At 38.8% G+C, this 24,743-nt stretch overlaps 1 protein-coding gene across 3 annotated transcripts in view; it reads left to right on the forward strand.

The window, feature by feature from the left end:
- The window catches only part of AP3B1 (adaptor related protein complex 3 subunit beta 1), a 296,004-nt gene that overhangs the window by 35,378 nt on the left and 235,883 nt on the right, over positions 1 to 24,743 (forward strand). For all 3 annotated transcript variants that reach the window (XM_004058672.5, XM_055366969.2, XM_055366970.2), the window contains exon 3: positions 18,577 to 18,651. In XM_004058672.5, coding sequence (XP_004058720.5) covers positions 18,577 to 18,651 — 75 coding nt within the window. The remainder of the gene's footprint in view (positions 1 to 18,576; positions 18,652 to 24,743) is intronic.

Raw genomic sequence — 24,743 nt, forward strand, 5'->3', positions numbered from 1 at the left:
TAAGCACATCATGGGGAATGGGATATCCATCTCCTTATACCTTTTTCCTTCTGAGTTACAAACAATTCAATTACACTCTTTAAGTTATTTTAAAATGTACAATTACATTATTGTTGATTGTAGTCACCCTATTTTCCTGTCAAATAGAAGGTCTTATTCATTCATTCTGTTTGTACCCATTAACCACTCCACCTCCCCTGTATCCCCCACTTCCCTTCTCAGCCTCTGGTAACCGTCCTTCTACTCTCTATGTCCATAAGTTCAGTTATTTTGATTTTTAGACCCCACAAGTAAGTGAGAACATGAAATGTTTGTCTTTCTTTCTTTCTTTCTTTCTTTTTTGAGATGGAGTCTTGCTCTGTCACCAGTCTGGAGTGCAGTGGCACGATCTCGGCTCACTGCAAGCTCCGCCTCCCGGGTTCACACCATTCTCCTGCCTCAGCCTCCCAAGTAGCTGGGACTACAGGCACCTGCCATCATGCCTGGCTAATTTTTTTGTATTTTTTTGTATTTTTAGTAGAGATGGGGTTTCACCATGTTAGCCAGGATGGTCTCGATCTCCTGATCTCGTGATCCGCCCGCCTTGGCCTCTCAAAGTGCTGGGATTACAGGCGTGAGCCACCGTGCCCGGCCAGATGTTTGTCTTTCTGTGCCTGGTTTATTTCACTTAACAAGATCTTCAGTTCCACCCATGTTGTTGCAAATGACTGGATCCCATTGTTTTTTATGACTGAACAGTACTCCATTGTGTATTTGCCCCACATTTTCTTTATCCATTTGTCTGTTGGTGGACACTTAGGTTGCTTCCAAATCTTAGCTTTTGGCAACAGTGCTGCAGCGAGCATTGGAGTGCAGATGTCTCTTTGCACTCCTGATTTTCTTTCTTTTGGGTTGTACCCAGCAGTGGGATTGCTGGGTCATATGGTAGCTCAATTACTAGTTTCTTTTTGAGGAACCTCTAAACTGTTTTCCATAGTGGTTGTACTAATTTATATTCCCACCAACAGTGTGCAGGGGTTCCCTTTTCTCCACATCCTCACCAGCGTTTGTTGTTGCCTGTCTTTCTTTTGGGTATAAGCCATTTTAACTGGGGTGAGATGATAACTCATTATAGTTTAGATTTGCATTTCTTTGATGATCAGTGATGTTCAGCATCTTTTAATATGCCTGTTTGCCAATTGCATGTCTTCTTTTGAGTAACATCTTTTCAAATCTTTTGCCCCCTTTTTATCATTTGATCAAATCTTGCCCATTTTTAGATTATTAGACTTTTTCCTATAGAATTGTTTGAGTTCCTTATATATTCTGGTTTTAAATCTCTTGTGAGATGGATAGTTTGCAAATATTTTCTCCCATTCTATGAGTTGTCTCTTCACTTTGTTGATCGTGTCCTTTGCTGTGCAGAAGCTTTTTAACTTGATGTAATCCGATTTGTCTGTTTGTGCTTTGGTTGCCTGTGCTTGTGGGGGTATTACTCAAGAAATCTTTGCCCAGACCAATGTCCTGGAGATTTTCCCCAATGTTTTCTTGTAGTATTTTCATGGTTTGAGGTCTTAGATTTAAGTCTTTAATCCATTTTGATTTTATATTTGTATATGCTGAGAGATAGGGATCTAATTTTGTTTTCCTGCATATGGATATCCAGTTTTCCTAGCACCATTTATTAGAGACTGTCTTTTCCTCAGTGTATGCTCTTGGCATCTTTCTCAGTTCTCTGTAGGTGTGTGGATTTGTTTCTGGGTTCTCTATTCTGTTCCATTCCTCTGTGTGTCTGTTTTTATGACAGTACATGCTGTTTGGTTACTATAGCTTTGTAGTATAATTTGAAGTCAGGTAATGTGATTCCTCCAGTTTTGTTCTTTTTGCTTAATATAACTTTGGCTATTCTGGATCTTTTGTGGTTCCATATAAATTTTAGGATTTCTTTTTCTATTTCTATGAAGAATGTCTTTGGTATTTTGATAGGCATTGCATTGAATCTGTAGATTGTTTTGGGTAGTAGGGACATTTTAACAATATTGAGCCTTCCAAGCCATGAACACAGAATATTTTTCCATTTTTTGGTGTCCTTTTCAATTTCCTTCTTCAGTGTTTTATAGTTTTCACTATAGAGATAGTTCACTTCTTTGGTTAAGTTAATTCCTGGGTATTTAATTTTGTGTGTGGCTAGTGTAAATGGGATTACTTTTAAAATTTCTTTTTCGCCTTGTTCACTGTTGGCATATAGAAATGCTCCTGATTTTGGTATGTTGATTTTGTATCCTGCAACTTTACTTAATTTGTTTATCAGTTCTAATAGTTTTGTGGTGGAGTCTTTAGGTTTTTCCCAATATAAGATTGTATCATCTGCAAACAAGGATACTTTAATTTCTTCCTTTCCAATTGGAGACCCTTTATATCTTTCTCTTGTCTGATTGCTCTAGCTAGGACTTCCAGTGGTATGTGGAATAACAGAGATGACAGTGGGCAACCTTGTCATGTTCCAGAGCTTATAGGAAGGACTTTCAGTTTTTTCCCATTCAGTATGATACTAGCTGTGAGGTTTGTCATATATGGTTTTTATTATGTTGATGTATGTTTCTTCTATTCCCAGTTTTTTGAGGGTTTTTATCATGAAAGGATGTTGGATTTTATCAAATGGTTCTTCAGCATCAATTGAAATGATCATATGGTTTTTATTGCCCATTTTGTTGACGTGATGTATCACATTGATTGATTTGTGTATGTTGAACCATCCTTGCATCCCAGGGATAAATCCCACTTGGTCACGATGAGTGATCTTTCTGATGTATTGTTGAATTCAGTTTTCTAGCATTTTGTTGAGGATTTTTGCATCAATATTCATTAGAGATATTGGGGTGTCATTTTCTTTTTCCTTGATGTGTCTTTCTCTGGTTTTGGTATCAGGATAATACTGGCCTTGTAGAAGGAGTTTGGAAGTATTCCCTGCTCTGTTTTTCAACAGTTTGAGTAGGATTGATATTAATTCTTTAAATGTTTGGTAGAATTCAGCAGTTAAGCTATCGGGTCCTGGGCTTTTCTTCAGTGGGAGACTTTTTATTACAGCTTTCATCTTGTGATTTGATATTGGTCTGTTCAAGTTTTGGATTTCTTCCCAATTCAATCTTGGTAGGTTGTATGTATCTAGGAATTTGTCCATTTCTTCTAGATTTTCCAATTTATTGGCATATATAGGTGCTCATAGTAGCCACTAATGATCCTTTGAATTTCTGTAGCATCAGTTGTAATATCTTCTTTTTCATTTCTGATTTTATTTATTTGGATTTTTCTCTTTTTTTTTCTTAGTCTGGCTGATGGTTTGTCAATTTTGTTTAACTTTTCAAAAAAAGCTTTTTGTTTCATTGATCTTTTGTATTTTTTCATTTCAATTTCATTTATTTCTTCTCTGGTCTCTATTATTTCTTTTCCTCTACTAATTTTGTGTTTTGTTCACTCTTGCTTTTCTAGTTCCTTAAGATGCATCGTTAGATTGTTCTTTTGAAGTTTTTCTTCTTTTTTGATGTGGACACTTATAGCTATGAAATTCCCTCTTAGATTTTTCAATTTCTTTCTTAATTACTTCATTGACCCACTGGTCATTCAGGAGCATATTGTTTAATTTCCATGTGTTTGTATAGTTTCCAAAATTCCTTTTGTTATTAATTTCTAGTTTTATTCTATTGTGATCAGAGAAGATGCAATTATTTCAATTTTTTGAATGCTTTTAAGACTTGTTTTGTGACCTAACATATGGTCTATCCTTGAGAAAGATTTATGTGTTGAGGAAAAGAATGTATATTTTGCAGCTCTTGGATAAAAGGTTCTGTAAATATGTATTAGATTCATTTTTGTCTATAGTGCAGATTAAGTGTGGTGTTTCTTGATTTTCTGTTGGAAGATCTGTCTGATGCTGAAAGTGGAATGTTGAAGTCTCTAGCTGTTATTGCATTTGGGCCTGTCTCTCTCTTTAGCTCTAATAATATTTGCTTTATATATCTGGGTGCTCCAGTGTAGGGTACATATATATTTAAAATTGTTATATCCTCTTGCTGAATTGACTCCTTTATCATATAGTGACCTTCTTTGTCTCTTCTTATAGTTTTTGTCTTGAAGTCTATTTTGTTTGGTATTGTATAGCAACTCCTGCTCTTTTTTCATTTCCATTGGGATGGAATGTCATTTTCCATACCTTTGTTTTCAGCTGATATATGTTTTTATGGGTAAAGTGTGTTTTTTTGTGGGCAGCAGATCAATGGGTTTTGTTTTTTCATCCATTCGGCCACTCTGTTTTTCCGATTGGCGAGTTTAGTCCATTTATGTTAAATGTTATTATTGATAAGTAAGGACTTACTCCTGCTATTTTGTTATTTGTTTTCTAGTTATTTTATGGTTTTCTCTTCCTTCTTTCTTCCCTTCCTGTCTTCTTCTAGTGAAGGGATTTTCTCTGGTAATATGATTTAGTTTTTTGTTTTTTACTTTTTCTATATATCTTGTATGTTTTTGGTTTGAGGTTACCATGAGGCTTGCAAATACTATCTTATAATCCATTATTTTAACCTGATAGTAATTTAACACTATTTGCATAAACAAACAAGCAAAAAGAAAACTAATAAAAACTCTGTGCTTTAACTTCGTCTCCTCACTTTTTAACCTTTTGTTGTTTCTGTTTATATCTTATTGTACCATGTCCTGAAAACTTGTGGTTACCATTTTTGATTGGTTCATCATTTAGTTTTTCTACTCAGGATAAGAATAGTTTATATATCACAGTTACAGTTTTATAATATTCTATGTTTTTCTGTGTACTTACTATTACTGGTTAGTTTTGTACCTTCAGGTGATTATTTATTGCTCATTAATGTCATTTTCTTTCTGATTGAAGTACTCCCTTTAGCATTTCTTGTAGGACAGGTCTGGAATTGATGAAATCCCTCAGCTTTTGTTTGGGAAAGTTTATTTCTTCATGTTTGAAGGATATTTTCACTGGATATACTATTCTGAGGTGAAAGTTACTTTTCTTCAGCACTTTTAAATATGTTAGGAAACCTTACCTGTTTCCACTGAAAAGTCTGCTGCCACACATATTGGAGCTCCGTTGTATGTTATTTGTTCTTTTTCTCTTGCTGCTTTTAGGATCCTTTCTTTATCCTTGACCTTTGGGAGTCTGATTATTAAATGTCTCGAGGTAGGCTTCTTTAGGTTAAATCTGCTTGATGTTCTATAACCTTCTTATACTTGAATGTTGATATCTTTCTCTAGGTTTGGGAAGTTCTCTGATATTATCCCTTTGAATAAACTTTCTACCGCCATTGATTTCTCTACCTTCCCTTTAAGGACAATAACTCTTAAATTTGCCCTTTTGAGGCTGTTTTCTAGATCTTGTAGGCATGCTTCATTCTTCTTTATTTTTTCTTTGGTCTCCTCTGACCGTGTATTTCCAAAGAGCCTGTCTTCAAGCTCATGAATTCTTTCTTCTGCTTTATCAATTCTGCTGATAAGAGACTCTGATGCATTCTTCAGTATATCAACTGCATTTTTTAACTCTGGAATTTCTGATTGATTCTTTTTAACTGTTTCAATCTCTGTGTTAAATTTATCTGATAGAATTCTTTTTTTTTTTTTTTTTTTTTGAGGTGGAGTCTTGCTCTGTCGCCCAGGCTGGAGTGCAGTGGCATGATCTGCAAGCTCCGCCTTCTGGGTTCATGCCATTCTCCTGCCTCACCCTCCCAAGTAGCTGGGACTACAGGTGCCCACCACCACCCCCGGCTAATTTTTTATATTTTTTAGTAGAGATGGGGTTTCACTGTGTTAGCTAGGATGGTCTCGATCTCCTGACTTCATGATCCGCCTGCCTCGTCCTCCCTAAGTGCTGGGATTACAGGCGTGAGCCACCGTGCCTGGCCTATCTGATAGAATTCTTAATTCCTTCTCTGTGTTATCTTGAATTTCTTTGAGTTTTCTCAAGACAGCTATTTTGAATTCTGTATCTGAAAGGTCACATATTTCTCTTTTTCCAGAATTGGTCCCTGGTGCCTTATTTAGTTTGATTGGTGAGGTCGTATTTTCCTGGATGGTCTTGATGTTTGTAGATGTTCATCAGTTTTTGGGCATTGGAGAGTTAGGTATTTATTGTAGTCATCACTGCCTGGGCTTGTTTATGCTTATCTTTCTTGGGAAGGCTTTCTAATATTCATAGGAACTTGGGCCCCAAGCCCAATAATGCTGTGGTTTTTGCAGCCTCATAGAGGTTGGTGCAAGTAGATGTTCTTTGGTGTCTGGGCATTGAAGAGTTAGGTATTTATTGTAGTCTTCACTGCCTTGGCATATTTTTGGTCATCCTTCTTGGGAAGTCTTTCCAGATATTTGAAAGAACGTGGGTGTTGTGATCTAAGCTATATTTGCTTTAGGGGGCACCCCAAGCTCAGTAACACTGTGGTTCTTGCAGACTCATAGAGGTACTGCCTAGATGGTCTTAGAACAGATCTAGGATAATTATCTGGATTACCAGGCAGAGACTCTTGTTCTCTTTCCTTACTTTCTTCCAAACATACAGAATCTCTCTCTTCTCTGTTTTGAGCCAGATAAAGCTGAGAATGGTGACACAAGCACCCATGTGGCCACTGGTACTATGTGCTGGGTCAGACCTGAAGCCAGCACAGGAGTGGGTCTTGCACAAGGCCTGCTGTAACCGCTTCTTGGCTATTGCCATGTTTGCTCAAGGCCCTGGGGCTCTACAGTCAGCAGGTAGCAAAGCCAACCAGGCCTGTGTCCTTCCCTTAAGGGTGGCGAGGTCCCCCAGGCCCCGGATGGGTCAAGAAGTTCTGTCTGGGAGCCCTGGGAGTCAGGGACTAGAGTCAGAAACCTTAGAAGTCTACCTAGTGTTCTGTTGTATTGCAGCCGAGCTGGCACTCAAACCACAAGGTGCAATGCTTCCCACTCTTCCTCCCCTTTCTGAAGGCAGAGGAGCCTCAACCTGTAGCCACCACCACCCCAGGCCACAAAGAGTACTGCCAGAGTACCCCCATAGTCCCTTAAGGCCCAAGGTCTCTTAAGTCAGCATTCATGAAAAGCTATCGGGGGAACTCTGGCAGTACTTTTCATGAATGCTGCTTGGCCTGGGACTCACCCTTCAGGGCAGTGGGCTCCCTTCTGGCCCAGGACATGTCCAGAAATGCTGTCCAAGAGCCAAGTCCTAGAATTGAGGACGCTAAGAGCCCACTTGGTGCTCTACCCTGCTGTGGCTGTACTGGTACCTAGGGGGCAAGGCAGAGCCCCTTTTACTTTCCCCTCTGCTGTTCTCAAGCAGGAGTTTTGCCCCATAGCCAGCACAGCTGGGAATGTGCTGAGTCTCACCTGAAGCCAACAAGTCTCAGCAGTTCACCAAGGCCCTCAATGTAGTACCTGGATATTGCTGCTGGTTATTCAGGGCCCAAGGGCTCTTCAGTTAGCAGATGATGAATGCTGCCAAGCCTCAGACCTTTCCTTGAAGGCAGCAAGTTCCCTTCTGGACCAGGATGTGTCTAGGAATGTCGTCTGGGAGTAGTTAGGTTCTGGAATGGGGGCCTCATGACTCTGACCGGTGCCCTATCCTGCTGTGGCTGAGCTGGTATCCAAGATGCAAGACAAAGTCCTCCCCACTCTTCCCTCTCCTCTCCTCAAGTGGAAGGGAGGGGTCTCTTTTGGAGCCACCAGCTGTGCAACCTGGGGTTAGGAGAGATAATGTCAGCACTCCCTTGGCTGCCCCAGGTGGTATCTCAGTATGTTGCATGCTCCCTCCATTGTCTGTAGGCCTAGTTCAGCCGTAGGACTTGCCAAAGAGTTGCAATTCTTATGGCCTAGACCGTCTTTCAAGTTTACTTGGAGACACACAGTGCCGTAGCCCTCGGTGGCGAGGTTTTCCAGGGACTCAAGTTTGGACCTCTGGGATTCCTTTCTGGCTAGGGCTGGTTTAAATGCTCCCCCTGTGGGTGAGCATCAGCTGAGTTCCGTCCGGTTTTCCTTTCTGCTCTAACAGGACAGCACAGAGTTCAGTGCCTCACAATTGCAGTGTTCTCCCTTCCCCAGTGCCCAGAGATACCCTCCATACCATGCACTGCTGCTGGAAGAGGAGTCACCACTCTGAGGAAAAGAGTGGCATTGGTGATTCAGGACTGTTACTTTTAATCTCTTCTGTGCTTCTTTCAGTGATATGAAGTTCAAACCAAGTCCTGTGAGTGCTCCCCTGATTTTTGGTTCTTATGAAGGTGTTTTTTTCTGTGTAGATAGTTGTTAACTTTTTTGTCCTCGGGGGGACGATTGGTGGAGCTTTCTATTGCACCATCTTGCTCTGCCTCTGAGATTGCTTTTTCTCTTTCTCTTTTAGATAATCTGTTTCAACTGTCTGGATATGTAGATGTTTTTAATATTTTGAGGAAAAAGAAAATGTATTCAAGATACGGTCTGTGTTTTTTCTTTACTGATTTGTTATGTTACTAATGAACCCTTTGATTCTAAAATTTTAAATCTGTTTTACTTAGAGAATGTTTGTCTGCTATTTATTTTCTCCCTTTTCTGTCAGTCTGCCAGTTCTCTCTTGGCCTTCCTATTATGTGTGTATTATATTTTTTGGATCCGTCCTCTGTCTGCCTCTGTCTTCTCCCCTGTCAAATTGACCTCTCTAACCTTTCCTGTCATTTTTAGGATATTTTTTTGAGCTGGCATTGAAGTCAGTTTAGAATTTTTGACATTATCCTTTCTTCTCTCATTATATTTTAAAATTTGGTAATTATATCTTTATCTGAAAATTTTCTTTGCTATTCCAAAGTCATTCTTTTTTCAGAAAATGCCACGTCCCCTCAAATCTCACTAAGAATATGAGTTAGATGTATTTCCCATGGTTTTTCTCTTTTATATCCAACTTTTTCCCCATATAATTTATTCATACTTCTCCAGTGGGTCCATTTCTTTTGAACTGTGGAATGTTTTTATATGCCCTGTTATTTTTTTCCTCCTTAAGTCATCCTCAGAAAGCATTAGAGTTATTTATCTTTATTTTTCCAGAATTTCTGTTTGAAATTGGTTCTGTTATAGGCTCTAAATTCAGAGGATCAATAATTTCAGGCTCCATTGTGGGATGGAGAGAGTAGTATTCGTATTAATAAATTAAGTATTAGAAGACCAAGTGTCTATTTAGAATAGAGCGGGACAAACAGATAGCTCAGGGTAAGGAGCCTGAGAGCACTCTTCCCTCTGTCTTTAATTGGTACGTCTTCATTAAGTTCTTCACTGTTTTTCTGTTTTTTCCTTTATTTTTCTTTTTTGGGTTTAAGTATTCTTTGGGAATAGGTACTAAGATTCTTTGGGAATAGGTACTATATATTCTGCTGTTTGGTATGTTGTCCTCAGGGTACTTCCCTGAAGATTATTAGAAAGACCAATATATTGGAGCCAAGGACCTGTCTGATAGTTAAGTAGTAGGTACAATTAGGTCCACTTTTGATTAAGTAGTAAATTCATCCACTTATTTCTTAGGTTGTAACTAGATTGGTAGATGCTTGTTTCCTAAAATGTTGTCTTATGTGAACCATACCCCTGCAGAAATTTGTTGAAATTTCTGTTATGTGGATAGTACTTTATCTAAAATAGAAAATATCCTGGATTGATGCAATAGCAGAATGGTGATAACAGAAGAAAGAGCCAGAAGTCGAAGACAGATCATTAGAAATTATTCAGTTTGTGGCCGGACACGGTGGCTCATGCCTGTAATCCCAGCACTTCAGGAGGCTGAGGATTGCTTGAGCCAAGGAGTTCCGAGACCAGCCTGGGCAACAAAGTGAGACCCTGTCTCTACAGAAATACCAAAAAATTAGCCAGGTATGGTGGAGGGTACCTGTGGTCCCAGCTACACAGAAGGCTGAGGCAGAAAGACCACTCGAGCCCAAGAGGTTGAGGCTGCAGTGAGCCAACATGGCACCATTGCCGTCTAGCCTGTGCCACACAGCAAGACTCTGTCTCAAAAAAAAAAAAAAAAGAAAAAGAAAAAGAAAAAAATCATTCTGAAGAATAGAGATTGAAAAGAACAGTCTTGGAGTTTTGTTGGTTCATTCTAAAGGTCTAACGTATGCATCATTAGAACAGCAGAAGGAGAGGAGAAAGAGATTGGAGTAGGAAAAAATATTTGAAGAAATAATGGTAGAAAACTTCCCAAATTTGATGAAAGATACAATTTTTATTTTTATTTTTATCTTTTGAGACGGAGTCTCACTCTTGTCACCCAGGCTGGAGTGCATTGTGCAATCTCGGCTTACTGCAACCTCTGCCCCTGGGGTTCAAGCTTCTCCTGCTTCAGTCTCCTGAGTAGCTGGGATTACAGGTGCCCCCCCTCCCCAGCCCCCACCATGCCCAGCTAGTTTTTGTACTTTTAATAGAGATGGGGTTTCACCATGTTGGTCAGGCTGGTCTCGAACTCCTGATCTCATGTGATCCGCCCTCCTCAGCCTCCCAAAGTGCTGGGATTACAGACATGAGCCACCGTGCCCAGCCAAGATACAAATTTATAGATGAAAGAAGCTCAGCGAATGCCAGTTAGGATAAACTAAAAGAAAACCATGCATAAACACAGTAATCAAATGGTTGAAAACCAAAAATAAAATCTTGAAAGTAGCTGGAAAAAATGGTACATAGAGGGGAACAATAATTTGAATAAATGCAGATTTCTCATCAGAAATCATGGCAGCCAGAAGATAGTGGAACAATATGTTTCAAGTACTGAAAGAAGAGAACTGTTAACCCAGAACTCTATATCCATTGAAAATATCCTTCAAGAACGAAGATGAAATAAAGACTAAGAGTATCCATTTCTAACATGTTTACTTTAATGAAATGTTAATAGACATTCTGTAGGCTGAAGGGAAATGATACCAGATGGATATTTAGGCGGTCCAATCAAAATGGTAAATACGTATAAAGGACTAATTTTATTCTTAAGTTATCCCACTATCTGAGAGGTTTTTAATATGGGTGGCTAAACATAAAAGCTAGTGGGGAGGTGGAAATAAAAGGGTCTATATGGTTGCAATGTTTCTGCATTTTTCTTTGTTTTTTTTTTTTTGAGACAGAGTCTCACTCTGTTGCCCAGGCTGGAGTGTAGTGGCGTGATCTCGGCTCACTGCAACCTCTGCCTCCTGGGTTCAAGTGATTCTTCTGCCTCAGCCTCCCGAGTAGCTGGGACTACTACAGGTGCATGCCACCACACCTGGCTAATTTTTGTATTTTCAGTAGAGATGGGGTTTCACCATATTGGCCAGGCTGGTCTTGAACTCCTGACCTTGTGATCTGCCTGCCTCAGCCTCCCAAAGTGCTGGGATTACAGGCGTGAGCCACTGTGCCCTGCCTGTTTCTGCATTTTTCTTGATCTGGTACAGTGTTAACTGTAAGTAGACTGTGTAAGGTTTGCTGTTTCTGTATTTATATATTTATATGTCTGTTTATCTACCTATGTATCTGATAATCCGATAAGTTAAAGATATGCTGTTTGAGCACAAAGGAGATTCATTTAAACCGCTATTGCTATAGATTATGCCTATGATGCATTTTTACGAGGAACCAGTAAATTATATAAAAAGATATAGGCAGAAAGTTAATATAAAAATATGAAATACTAAAAATTTTGTAAGGAAAAGAGAAAAGAGCAAGTAGGAGAACAGAAAACACAGGGAATAAACAGGAAACGGATACTAAAACGGTAGACCTGAATCTAACCATGTTAATAATTCTATTACATGTAAGTGGTCTGACATTACCAATAGAAAGAGATCTTCATATTGGATGAAAATGTGAAGATACAACTGTGCTCTTTGTAAGAAACCTACTTTTAATATAAAGACGTAAGTTATAAGGAAGGAAAAATGCATACCATACAAACACTAACCAAAAAAAGTTCAGATGAATCTATTTATATCAGAGAGAGTAAACTTTTGAACAAATAGTATGGTTAGGATAAAGAACATAACAATAAGAGTCATTTTCCCAAAAAGACATAATAATCTTAAATATGTCTAACAACAGAGCTTCAAAAACGGAGTAAAAAAAAAAACCTGTTAGAACTGAAAGGAAAGATTGACAAATTCACAATTATAGAGACGTCAGTGCTTTTTTTTAAAAAATCAATAGAATAGGGAGATAGAAAACCAATAAGGAAATTTAAGACTAGAATAATATCAACTTATATGACCTAACTGACATTTATAGAGCAGTCTACTCAACAGTAACGAAATATACATTCTTTTTATATGCAAGATAGACTACATTCTGGGCCATAAAACACAATCCTAACAAACTTAAAAGAACTGAAATTATGCAAGTGTGTTATCTGACTATATAGAATTAAACTAAACACAGTCATTGGAAGAGATCAAAATTTTTTTTAAATATTTGAAAATTATACATCAAACTTATACATTTAGAAATGATGACATGATCCATGAGTCAAAGTCAAAGTAAAAGTCACAAGGAAATTAGGATGAAATTGAAAAACCACATATCAAAGTTTGGAAGATTTAGGTAAAACAGTACTTACAAGGAAATTTATAGTAATAAAAGCTTATGTTTGAAAAGAAGTATTTCCAATCAGTGCTCTGAGCAGCTACCTTAACATAGCAGAAATAGAAGAGCAAATTAAACTCAAATTAAAACTAAAGAAAGAAATAATAAGGTAGAGTAGAAATCAATGAAATTGAGTAGAGAAAAACAGTAGAGTAAAATCAGTGAAATGAAAAACTAGTCCTTGGAAAAGATAGATAAAATTGATAAATCTGTAGACAGAGTGACCAAGAAAAAACAGAGGACAAATTATCAATATCAGAAATGCAAGACCCTGTTGACATTTAAGGGATAATTAGGGAATATTTTAGGCAACATTAGCCCCATAAATTTGACTACTTTGTTGAAATGAGCAAAATCCTTCAAAGATAAGCTATGATGTTTACTCAAGAATAACTAGATTATTTGAATAGTCCTATATCTAATAAAGTAATTGAATTTTTCATTAAAAAATTTCTACAGGGAACATTCAGTTCTACATAAGCTCTTCCAGAATATAGAATATGAGAAAATACTTCTGAATTCAATTTCTGAGTTCAGTGCTATCCTGGTCTGAGAACTAGACAAAGACATTATGAAAAAATTAAATTATGTCCATCTCCCTCATGAACATAGAGGATTGGATGGAGAGTAAATCAATCAAATTTCCCAAAACACAGTGCTGTTAGGCTATACCCATTGTAAGTAAAAACATTGTTGTTGGGGCTGAGGCCACCAAAGGTTGAAGAATGAAAAAAAATAAAAGTCAAATGTGTGAAGTTAGAGAACAGGTATCAGAAACTGATCACTCTTTTAATCAGATGCCTGCAACCAGTGAATGTTCTTTGGGGCACTCTGGAATTCCATCTCTACCTTGGGTAGAAGCTATCTAAGAGCTTAGCAGAGGGCATGATTAGAACCTAGGAGAGTTTAGAGCTACAAATGACCTTATGTTATCTCCTCAACTTTTGCCCAGCTGCTCCCTAAACATGACTCTCACTTTTTACCTGAAAACTTGTCTTCCTTTCTCACCTTTTATCTAGATAGTCACCTTCAAAGGGCAGAATCGCTGGTACTGCAGCTTTTTCAAATATCAGGAACTTCAACCAAATAAAATCAAAAAGGACATATTCTCCTATGCTTTCCACCTATGAACCTTACTTTTCCCTCAGGGCCCAAATGTGGCTCCCCTCAATTCCTATGCTCCTTGTTCTGGGTAAAAGAGTACAAGGGGACCAGGAACAGGGTTTTTACCTAAAGCAGAAGGGAGAGAGGGTGGGAGAAGTATGTTATTTGAGTGGATAAGGAGGAATACTGAGAAGGACTGCCCACTTTCAAACTGAGGTTCAAGGAGTCTTAGAGCTTCTTTGCTGGTTTCTTCCTTTCTCCATGTTGGGAAAAGGGCTTGTGGGGTGCCTGTATAAACTGGCCATAAAAATATGGGACAATAAGTTGTGGAAGCCACAAGAGGCCTCTGAGGAGGAAAGTCTCCTAATTGCCACCATGTTCCCATGCTCAGAGGGAGACCCGCTTTCTTATCTGTAAACACTGTTCAAGGAGAAAGACACTCCTTTGAAACACTGGAATGTGAACAGGCACGCAGGCTCCTAGTTAAGCCCACTCCTACTAGCTACTCTCTGATAAGTTAAAGATAGGCTGTTTGAGCACAAAGGAGATTCATTTAAACCGCTATCACTGTAGATTACGCCTATTACGCATTGCCTCCCTTTCACTGTTTCGCCCTGAACATCTGCTTCTCAGATCTAAGTGATTGTACTCAATAAATAGTGTGGAGACTAGAGCTCTGAGCCTTTTGCAGCCTCCAAAAGTACAACTGGCCCCCTGGCTCCCCACCTTTACTCTTAACTTGTCTCTTCTCAATCCTTTGTTGCCACCGGACTTTGGGTACCCTATGGGTGGTGTTGAGGCTGGTCCCCAACACTCCACAATTTCTACTTTGTTTTTTTTTTGAGACAGAGTCTTGCTCTGTCACCACGCTGGAGTGCAGGGGTGCGATCTTGGCTCACTATAACCTTCGCCTCCTGGGTTCAAGCGATTCTCATGCCTCAGCCTCCTGAGTAGCTGGGATTACAGGCACGTACCACCACACCCAGCTAATTTTTGTATTTTTAGTAGAGACGGGATTTCAGCATGTTGGCCAGGATGGTCTCGATCTCCAGACCTTGTGATCCACGCTCCTCGGCCTCCCAAAGTGCTGGGATGACAGGCGTGAGCCACCGCACCTGGCCACAATTTCTACTTTTAGGATTGTACTATGTCTTGTCCCTCAGTCTACTTCTCTGTCTGTATGTCCTCCTGTAGTGATCTCATCCCTTTCCAAATGCATATTGCTAACCAGTGCTGTCTCCTGTATTCTGTAGCCTTTATTCCCATATATTCAGCTGGCTTCTCAGCATATCTGAAACCAAACTCTGGATTGCTCATCTCCCCAAATACCTGCTTCTTCCCTAGTCTTTCTCATCATAGTAAATTGGCAATTCCATTTCTCCAGTTAGTCATTTGTAGTCCTTCTTCTTTTTTTTTTCTTTTGAGATGGAGTCTCAAACTCTGTCACGCAGGCTGGAGTGCAGTGGCGTGATCTCGGCTCACTGCAACCCCCGGCTCCCAGGTTCAAGTGATTCTCCTGCCTCAGCCTCCCAAGTAACTGGGATTACAGGCATCTGCCACCATGCCTGGCTAATTTTGTGTTTGTGTGTGTATGTGTGTGTTTTTAGTAGAGACAGGGTTTCAGCATGTTGGCCAGGCTGGTCACAAACTCCTGGCCTCAAGTAATCTGCCAGCCTTGGCCTCCCAAAGTGCCGGGATTACAGGCAGTAGTTCTTCTTAATTCATGTCCCTTCTTTCTTATATCATATATAATCTATTTTCAGAATAAATCCCAAATCTAGCCCATTCTCACTGTGCTCACTATCTTTCCTCTGCATAATTGCTGTAGCCTTCTGTTTTCCATGGTATCATATCTTCTGGTCTATTTTTCACATCGCAGCCAGAAAGATCCTTTTAAAATATGAGTCATTGCTAAATATTTAATGATGTCTTTCCTCTGCTCACCACTCTCCATTGGTCTCCTGCTTCACTCATAGTAAAAGCCAACTCGTTTTACAGTGGTTTATACATTTCTGACCTTATCTCTCACCATTCTTCCCCTCACTTACTCCAGTCTGGCTCTCCTGGCCTCCTATTCCTGGCACATGCCATGCCTAAACCGTTGTTTCCCTAGCTAGTCACATGGGTCCCTTCCTCTCTTCCTTTGCATCCCTGCCAAAAGGAAGGCCTTTTCTGACCACTTATCTAAAAGAGCAACTCCCACCTCCACCTCAGCACTTCTCATCCCCCGATACTACTTTATTTTTCTCCACAGTAGTCTATTGCCACCTCACTATTATTGTTTATTGACCCTTGCCCCATTAGAAGGTAAGCAGCACATGGGCAAGGACTTTGAATTGGTTATGGTTGGATCCCTAAGGCCTAGGATAGTCCCTGCTAGAAAGTATCTTCTCAGCAAATATTTGTTGAGTGAATTTGATTGTGGTGTTTTTTTCCTTCCCCATATTTGAATAACATTCTGCGGAATAAAGTTAGATAGTCATGGAGTAGGATACCATAGGACAGGATGTCTGACTTTAGGTAATCATTGAATGAATGAATGAATGAATGAATGAATGGCAGGGGTCCTACAGAACATTTAATCCCTCTCTTTTCTTATTTCAAAGATGAGAAAATGGAGAGAGGTGTACAAATCATACAAAGATGTCTTAGCTTCAGTATTTTGTAAACCCTCCATAGTGCTCAGCAGGTTTCACAAAATACTCAAAAGAATGTCACAGGTAAGGAAATAGAATATAAAAAGACTAGCTTGTATTCAAGAGTATTTTAAGGCTATCATATAGAAAGTTCTTATAAGAAATTGGTAATGGGGATTCTAATGCTTCAAGTATCACATATTTATATAACATTTGTTGTAAATTAATAAAGCTAATATCTTTTTAAAGGCAGTTTATTAGATATGGTATGTAATTCATAAGGAATCCCTTTTCCTCAAATTACCCTATAGTTTGAACTTTATTTTGTGGTTACCAAAGTCTGCACTTTTAAAAGATATAAAGTTATAATCTGAGAATGAGAAAGACAAAATGGAAATACAGATAGATATAAAACTAAAATAGAAATGTAAAATAGTGCACAGGAAATTCTAAATGATAAGTGTAGATTAAAATATTCTAGAGGAGGCTGCACATGGTGGCACGTGCCTGTAATCCCAGCACTTTGGGAGGCCGAGGGGGGTGGATCACTTAAGGTCAGGAGTTCAAGACCAGCCTGGTCAACATGGCGAAACCTCGTCTCTACTAAAAATACAAAAATTAGCCAGTGGTGGCATCAGGTGCCTGTAATCCCAGCTACTCGGGAGACTGAAGCAGGAGAATCGCTCGAACCCGGGAGGCGGAAGTTGCAGTGAGCCAAGAATGTGCCACTGCGTCCCAGCCTGGGCGACAGAGTGAGATACTGTCTTAAAAAAAAAAATTCTAAAAGAAATTAGGATTGGATGACACAGTGGGCCAGGTGTTAGGAGATGGCTGTAGCAAGGGAGAAGGAGTAAAATTTGATGATGCTTTAGATAGAAGGGTAGAACTTAGAAAGCTGGGGCCATGATCTGAGCAGAGGCATAGTGGGGCAGCCAGAGAATATTCTAGTAGTGAGTAAGGTCATTTTAATAGAACCTTAGGTCAGAGAGTTTAAGAACAGATCTTAGTGCACATTGTGAGAATATTTGAATGTTACATAAAATCATTTGGACTCCAGACAGTCAGAAGCTTTTGAAATCTTTTACAGGGGCTGACATGTGCAAAGTAGTGTTTTAAGCATATTAAACTGTCAGTGATATACATTATGGATAGGAAGAGGAGACTGAAAAGTTCTCTGTGAGGTGATACTGACCCGTGCTAGGATAATAGCAGTGGAAGGGATTAACATGTGTTCTGAGAAGTATTAGCAGGACTTAGTTACTCTTCTGTGAGAAGAGACCAGGGTAATTTTGTGGTTTTTGGTATCTAGGAGAACTGTGGAAATAGGAAATTCTATCATGAATGTCATTTTATCATGAATGCCATTTTGTCATGAAAGATGAATTTGGCTTTAGACATAGCAAGTTTGGGATGAGAGCAATCTAATGATGTCTAGTTAGAGATGTGGAACTCAGGCTGGATTTAGGCTACAGTTAGTCCTAATGGTGAATGAAATCTTAGGAGTTTCAGAGATTGTAGAACAGTGTAGGCTGAAAAGATGGTGGTGCACAGAACTTTAGTGGGCAGAGGAAGAATGTTTAGTGAAGGCAACTTTGAAAAGCGATGGTTGCAGAAGTAGGGTAACCTATGAAAAGAAAGCAAAGGGTCACATAATTAGTTGGTTCAAAGTAACATTCATCCCTCTCTCAATTCCCCCATTGCAAATGCAGTACGTCTTTAATGTCAGATCCTGGAAAATAGAAAATAGCAAAAATATTTTTAAATATTTTTAAAAAGTTTTTACCCAGCCTGGGCAACATAGTGGTACCCTGTCTCTACAAAAAAATTCGAAAATTAGCCAGGCATGATGACATACACCTGTAGCCTCAGCTGAAGCTGAGGTGGGGGATCACTTGAACCTGGGAGGTCGAAGCTGCAGTGAGCTATGATTGAGCCACTGCACTCTAGCCTGGGAGACAGAGTAGGATCTGTCTAAAAAAAAAAAAATTACTTATAACCCAGTTAGCCAGAGAAAACTAGTAAAATATTTAAATATATATCTTAAGTTACTAAATATTTCTTGTTTATTGTGTCTATGTATTTGTGTATTTATATTGCTGTACAAGATAGTGTTTATTATTTACTGTAAATAGTTGAGGTAAGATGATTCAAAAAGAGTTCAGCGGTTAATTACATAGCTTATTTGTTGACCTAATCTTCTAAATATTTAATATATATAGAATTTCCCATGTTGTCTGTTTTGTTTATTCTTCAGATGATTGCAAAAGGGAAAAATGCATCTGAACTGTTTCCTGCTGTTGTGAAGAATGTGGCCAGTAAAAATATTGAGGTACTGTTTTGATCTATAATTTTTATGATTCCTTTTGTTTTCATGGGACCGTATACTTTTTATGTAGTATAATGCAACATAAGATACTTAAGTATCACTAGATTTTTGTTATGTTTAAAATGTCCTTAATTTTAAATGTAGGTAAGATCGAATAAAAAGTAGGCACAATCCTAGCTTTGGATTTTTGGTAGAAAATATGAAAAGCAAAACAGATTGATTCACCTGAGTGAATGATGGTAAGTTGTCGCGTTTTCACCTGTTCCTAGAGGCCCGTTTAGTTTAAATTTTGTTCCAGGGACTTAATTTTAAGATAGCATATGTCCAGTGAAAAAGACCTGTTTGGGTATATCCAGACCTTGATGATTTGGGGCTTTTTGGGATTTCTAGGACTGAGCCCAAGAATATTTCCCAAGTTTCTCAGACTACTCATGACATGTACTAAGCACTCAGTACATATATGTGGATTTATTGAATGAACACGTCCCAGTAAAATACTGTTTTCTGTAAGCTACGCTGATATAGTCTAGTATTAAGGTTACATTCTCCTCTCCACCCTGGTTAATTGATAAATTAATTGAAAAAGCCTGGTTAATTGATAAATTTTTCTCAGTTTAATGCTTTAAAGCCTTTCCCTCACCATAAAATTAAAAATGTGTTACTGCTACTATTTGTTTGCCATTTTATTGGCAGATGATGAAGCTCATTAACAAATAACAGAAACATTCTAATCCAGGGAACATGGTTATGGTGACAGAGAAAGTGCACAAGCATTCTTGCACGGGCAAGTGTGAGAGCGTAAGGAGGATGGGTGTGTGATTTCAGAGGGTTCGCTAATTTTGTAGTTATGATTTTATTTTCCATGTATAGTATGGTCATTTTTTGGTAGTGAAGTTTTTTCTATTTTGCGTGATGATTTTAAATGTTCAAAGTATTCTTGCCAGCAAAACCAACCAGAGAAAAAGAAAACATTTTTGAGCTAATGTTCTTTAAATATTACTTAACTAAATGTGATTGATAGTGTTGGTGAGATAGGAATTTTAAATCTCCCAATCATGATTTTGATTTTTTTTTTTTTTTTTTTTTTTTTTGAGACAGAGTCTCACTTCATCACTCAGGCTGGAGTGCAGTGGTGTGATCTTGGCTCACTACAGCCTCGACCTCCTGGGCTCAAGCGATCCTCCCGCCTCAGCCCCTCAAGTAGCTGGGACTACAGGCGCTTACAACAGTGCTTGGCTAGTTTTTTATATTTTTTTTTGTAGAGACAGGGTTTTGCCATGTGGCCCAGGCTGGTCTTGAACTCCTGAGCTCAAGCAATCTACCTGCCTCAGCCTCCCAAAGTGCTAGGATTACAGGCGTGACCAACCGTGCCTGGCTTTTTTCTTTTTTTTTTTCTGAGACAGGGTTCCTCTCTATCTCCCAGGCTGGAGTGCAGTGGCATGATCGTGGCTTACTGTAGCCTTGACCTCTTAGGTTTAGGTGATCCTCCTTCCTCAGCCTCCTGAGTGGCTGGGACTACAGGTGCATGCCACCATGTCCAGCTAATTTTCGTATTTTGAGCAGAGACAGGGCTTCACCATGTTGCCCAGGCTGGTTTCGAACTCCCAGGCTCAAGCAATCTGCCAACCTTGGCCTCCCAAAGTGCTGGGATTATAGGCATGAGCCATCGCGCCTGGGCTGATTCTGGAATGTTTTATTTTTCCCCTTAATTTAGTATTTTTTGCTTATTTTTAAAAGTACTCCTGTTAGGCATAACTCTTTGGGTTTTCCTGATGAATTGACCTTTTTATTATTAAAAAATCCTTTATTGTTGTTAATATGTTTTGTCTTAAAGCATATTTGATTTGTTATTAGTATTGCCACTCCAACCTTCTCATTTCTTTTTATTATCATTTTTATTCATTTGCTTTCAGCTTGTCTGTTTATATTTAGTGTGCACCTGTTGTTGACAGCGTATAGTGGCAGCTTTCCCTACATCCCGTGTGTCAATCTCTGCCTTTTAATTGGAGTGTCTATTTTGCTAACACTTAATATAATTATTGATCTGCTTAGATTTGAGTCTACTATTATTCTTTTTCTTTTCTCTTTGTCTCTTTTATTTTTGTCTTCTATTCTTTCTATTCCTTTTTTGGGTTAACTAGAAACATTTTAAAATCTCATTTTCGTTTTTTTCCAACTTGCATTTCTTGGCATATATGACAGTGGTCCCATATGATTATAATACTGTATTTTTACTGTACTTTTTCTGTGTTTAGATACACAAATACTTACCATTGTGTTATAGTTATCTACAGTATTGAGTAGAGTAACATGCTGTACAGATTTGTAGCCTAGGAGCAATAGGCTGTATCAGTAGTCCCCAACGTTTTTTGGCACCAGGGACCAGTACTGTGGAAGACAATTTTTCTCTGGACCTGGGGTGGGTAGGATGGCTTCAGGATGATTCAAAAGCATTACATTTATGGTGCACTTTATTTCTATTATTATTACATTGTAATATATGATGAAATAATTATATAACTCACCATAATGTAGAATCAGTGGGAGCCCTGAGCTTGTTTTCTTACAACTAGATGGTCCCATCTGGGGTGTGATGGGAGACAGTGAGAGATCATCAGGCCTTAGATTCTCATAAGGAGCACGCAGCCTAGATCCCTCTTGTGTGCAGTTTACAATAGGGTTTGTGCTCCTGTGAGAATCTAATGCTGCTGTTGATCTGACAGTAGGCAGAGCTCAGGAGGTAATGTGAGCAATGAAGAGCAGCTGTAAATACAGATGAAGCTTCACTTGCTTGCCCACTGCTCACTGCCTGCTGTGTGGCCTGGTTCCAACCCCTGGGCTATGTCATATATCCTAGATGTGTAGACCCCTGGTCTGTATCATATATCCTAGGTGTGTAGTAGGCTATACCATGTAGGTTTGTGTAAGTTGCACTCTGTGGTGTTTGCACAACAATGAAATTGTCCAACGACGCATTTCTCAGAACATTGTTAAGCAATGCATCACTGGATTATAGCATTTTAAGGATAGGTACTTTAAACCTACTCTTTTTTTGGAGACAGGGTCTCGCTGTGTTGCCCAGGTTGGAGTGCAGTGGCACGATCTTGGCTCACTACAAGATCTGCCTGCCGGGTTCAAGTGATTCTCCTGCCTCAGCCTCCCGAGCAGCTGGGATTACAGGCTTGTGTCACCATGCCCATCTAATTTATTTTTCGTATTTTTAGTAGAGCCGGGGTTTTGTCATGTTGCCCAGGCTGGTGTGGAACTCCTGAGCTCAAGTAATCTGCCCACCTTGGCCTCCCAAAGTGCTGGGATTATGGGTGTGAGCCACCATGTTCAGCCTAAACCTACTTTTAAAAAAAGATTTAATATTTTAAAGTATGCTTCTTGCTTTTTTGGGGGGGGGGACTGTAGTGGCATGAACACAACACACTGTAGCCTTCACTTCCTGGGCTCAAGTGATCCTCCTGACTCAGCCTTCTGAGTAGCTGGGACCACAGGTGCGTGCCACTACTCCTGGCTATTTAAAAAATATTTTGTAGAGACGAGGTCTCCATGTTGCCCAGGCTGGTGTTGAACTCTTGGGCTCAGGTGATCCTCCTGCCTTGGCCTCCCGAAGTGCTGGGATTATAGGCGTGAGCCACTGTGCCCAGCTCTTAATTTTTTTCATTAGATAGGAAGTGCATTCTGTATTTCAGATAGATGAATTTTTCTATCAAAATGAAATAGTTCTTATAAACTCAATTAGACTAAGTTGGATAAGCCAAAATCAAAACAGTTGTATTTTTGTGGCCAGTTTATGAATTAGATTAAATTAGTACTGGATTTAAATGACTTGATAAACCATACTTTCTTTCTAGAACACCAATTAATGGAAGAAATCTATGTAGATTGTAGATTTCTTGAGTAAAATTAATTTTACTTATGATTAATTTAGTAGATATTAAACACTATGTGCTTGTTATATATAATTCTGAATTGATAATTTTAAACTACTCTCCCTTTGACACCTTATGGCCATGATATCTGAGCTTCTAATTTGATATGTTTATTAGTTTTATGGCCTGTGGTGTAAGAAAGTCCAAATATCTGAAAAAAATAAACATTTAACTTAGAAAAATTATGAGGCATAGGTGAAGCTTGTCTTAGTATTATCAGGAATAGAGTCTCTCAGTAGCAATAGGAATAATTGCTAACATTAAAAAAACCCATCTGACCAAGGTTATTAGTGCCTTGCATAGATCTACTCCGTTTTATCCTCACAAATAACGCTGTGGGGCTGTTTCTGTCATTACTTGTATTTTATATATGAGGACAAGATAGCAGAAAGGTTAAATTAGCTGATCAAGGTCACACAGCCAGTGTGTAGCAGTCAGAATCCAAAGCTAGGTTGCTTGGCTTCAGAACCTATCTTAGCCCATTCAGCGCCATCTTTCCTGTTTGATGATTCCTCCCTCTGTTTTGTCTCTTAATATTATTGACTCCTTATCAACATCTGGCATTAGCCATCCTTTGGGAGGTACCTAGTATTGGCATATTTTTTTTTTTTTATGTTTTAGTTATGGGTAGAAATGACCAAGTCCTTAGAAATTGTTGGTAAAGTAGCTAGTTCCCTGAGGACTTCTAGTTCTTGTTGTAAACAGAAAATTCCATACCAATTATTGTTCCTTCAGAACTATTTTACTATTCAAATAGTTATCAGTAGGAGAACTTTTCCATTTGTTCATATTTTCCCTTTACAATTAGATTGTAACATTAGCTGCCTAATGTTCTGTTACAAAAATGTCAATATAAACATAATTATTGGTCTATTTGTTTTGGATTTCTTTCGTTCTTTAAATACCTTGTTTATTTTATTTTTTTGAAACATGGTTAAGCCTTTAATGTTTTGGGAAAACTGACATAAGTTTCTTAAAACTTATGTTCAGAAATTGAATGTTTCACTCCTCTCAAGTGCAAAATTTCATTTTTACAAGTACATGCTGCTTTAGACACACAGGTGAGCTGTACGTCATCTACCATTAAATGTCAAATGATACCAAAAGTGACCTAGTAAGCAATCAGTGGTTATAGTACAAAAATAATCAAAGGTTTAGTCAATAACTCATGAAGTTTGATGTACTAGTATTGAAAAGCTAATTAAACAGATCTGTCTGTGTTCTTCCAGCCTACTGGGGCTCTGCTATGATTAGCTTTACAGCAAGGAGTGTTATAACATTGAATGAAAGTAACTGATCAGAGAATGATGTAGTCACGGAGCTTTAACTACTCCCATTTCTGGTCACAGAATGGTTTCAGGGAAGGTAGGCTTTCTTTGCACACCTGCAGCCTGTCAGTGCATAGGCCTCTTGTGGTCAATATTGATTGATTCTTATAACAGAAGTAGAACAAATTTAGTGTTTTGCAACCTTCTGTGATTTAATATTGTTATGCTTTTTGCCATAACAGTCACAGAAATCCTTCTCCAATAGTGAGTAATTATTGCAATGCCTGCTAGCTCAGCTGTGGTTCTGAATGTTTCAGTGTTGCCAATATAAACTCTGTGATATATTCTAGAGTTCATAATCCAGTTTTAAAAGCTGGCTGTACTTGGTGAATAAAGGTATTGCTGAGAAATAAATTGTAAGGGGATGAGGGAGAACTGGACCCATTCTTTCTCAAAACTTTCCAGAGAACTGTAGAGTGAGATCTGAATATAATTAGTAAAGAGAAAGAATATTTTAAAAGAATATTTTAAAAAACCAAACCAGCTGTGTTGGTGTGCACCTAGAGTCCTAATTACCAGGGAGACTGAGGCAGGAGTCTCTCTTGAGCCCAGGAGTTTGAGGCCAGCCTGGGCAACAGAGCAAGACCCTATCTCTCTTTAAACATACACCCACACCTCCACCCCCACTCACTGACACACACACACACACACACACACACACACACACACACACACACACACACACCCCTCTCCCCACACACCCACATACACCAAAAAAACAACCAGACTAACAAGTTAAAGGCTTTGGAGGCAGTCTTTCCAAAACCTGTTGTTTTCTTCATAGTATGTTGGTGTCTTTCTAGACTTTGCTGTTCAATGAATTATACCC

The sequence above is a fragment of the Gorilla gorilla genome, chromosome 19, assembly GCF_029281585.2.
Source record: "Gorilla gorilla gorilla isolate KB3781 chromosome 19, NHGRI_mGorGor1-v2.1_pri, whole genome shotgun sequence".
NCBI lineage: Eukaryota > Metazoa > Chordata > Mammalia > Primates > Hominidae > Gorilla > Gorilla gorilla.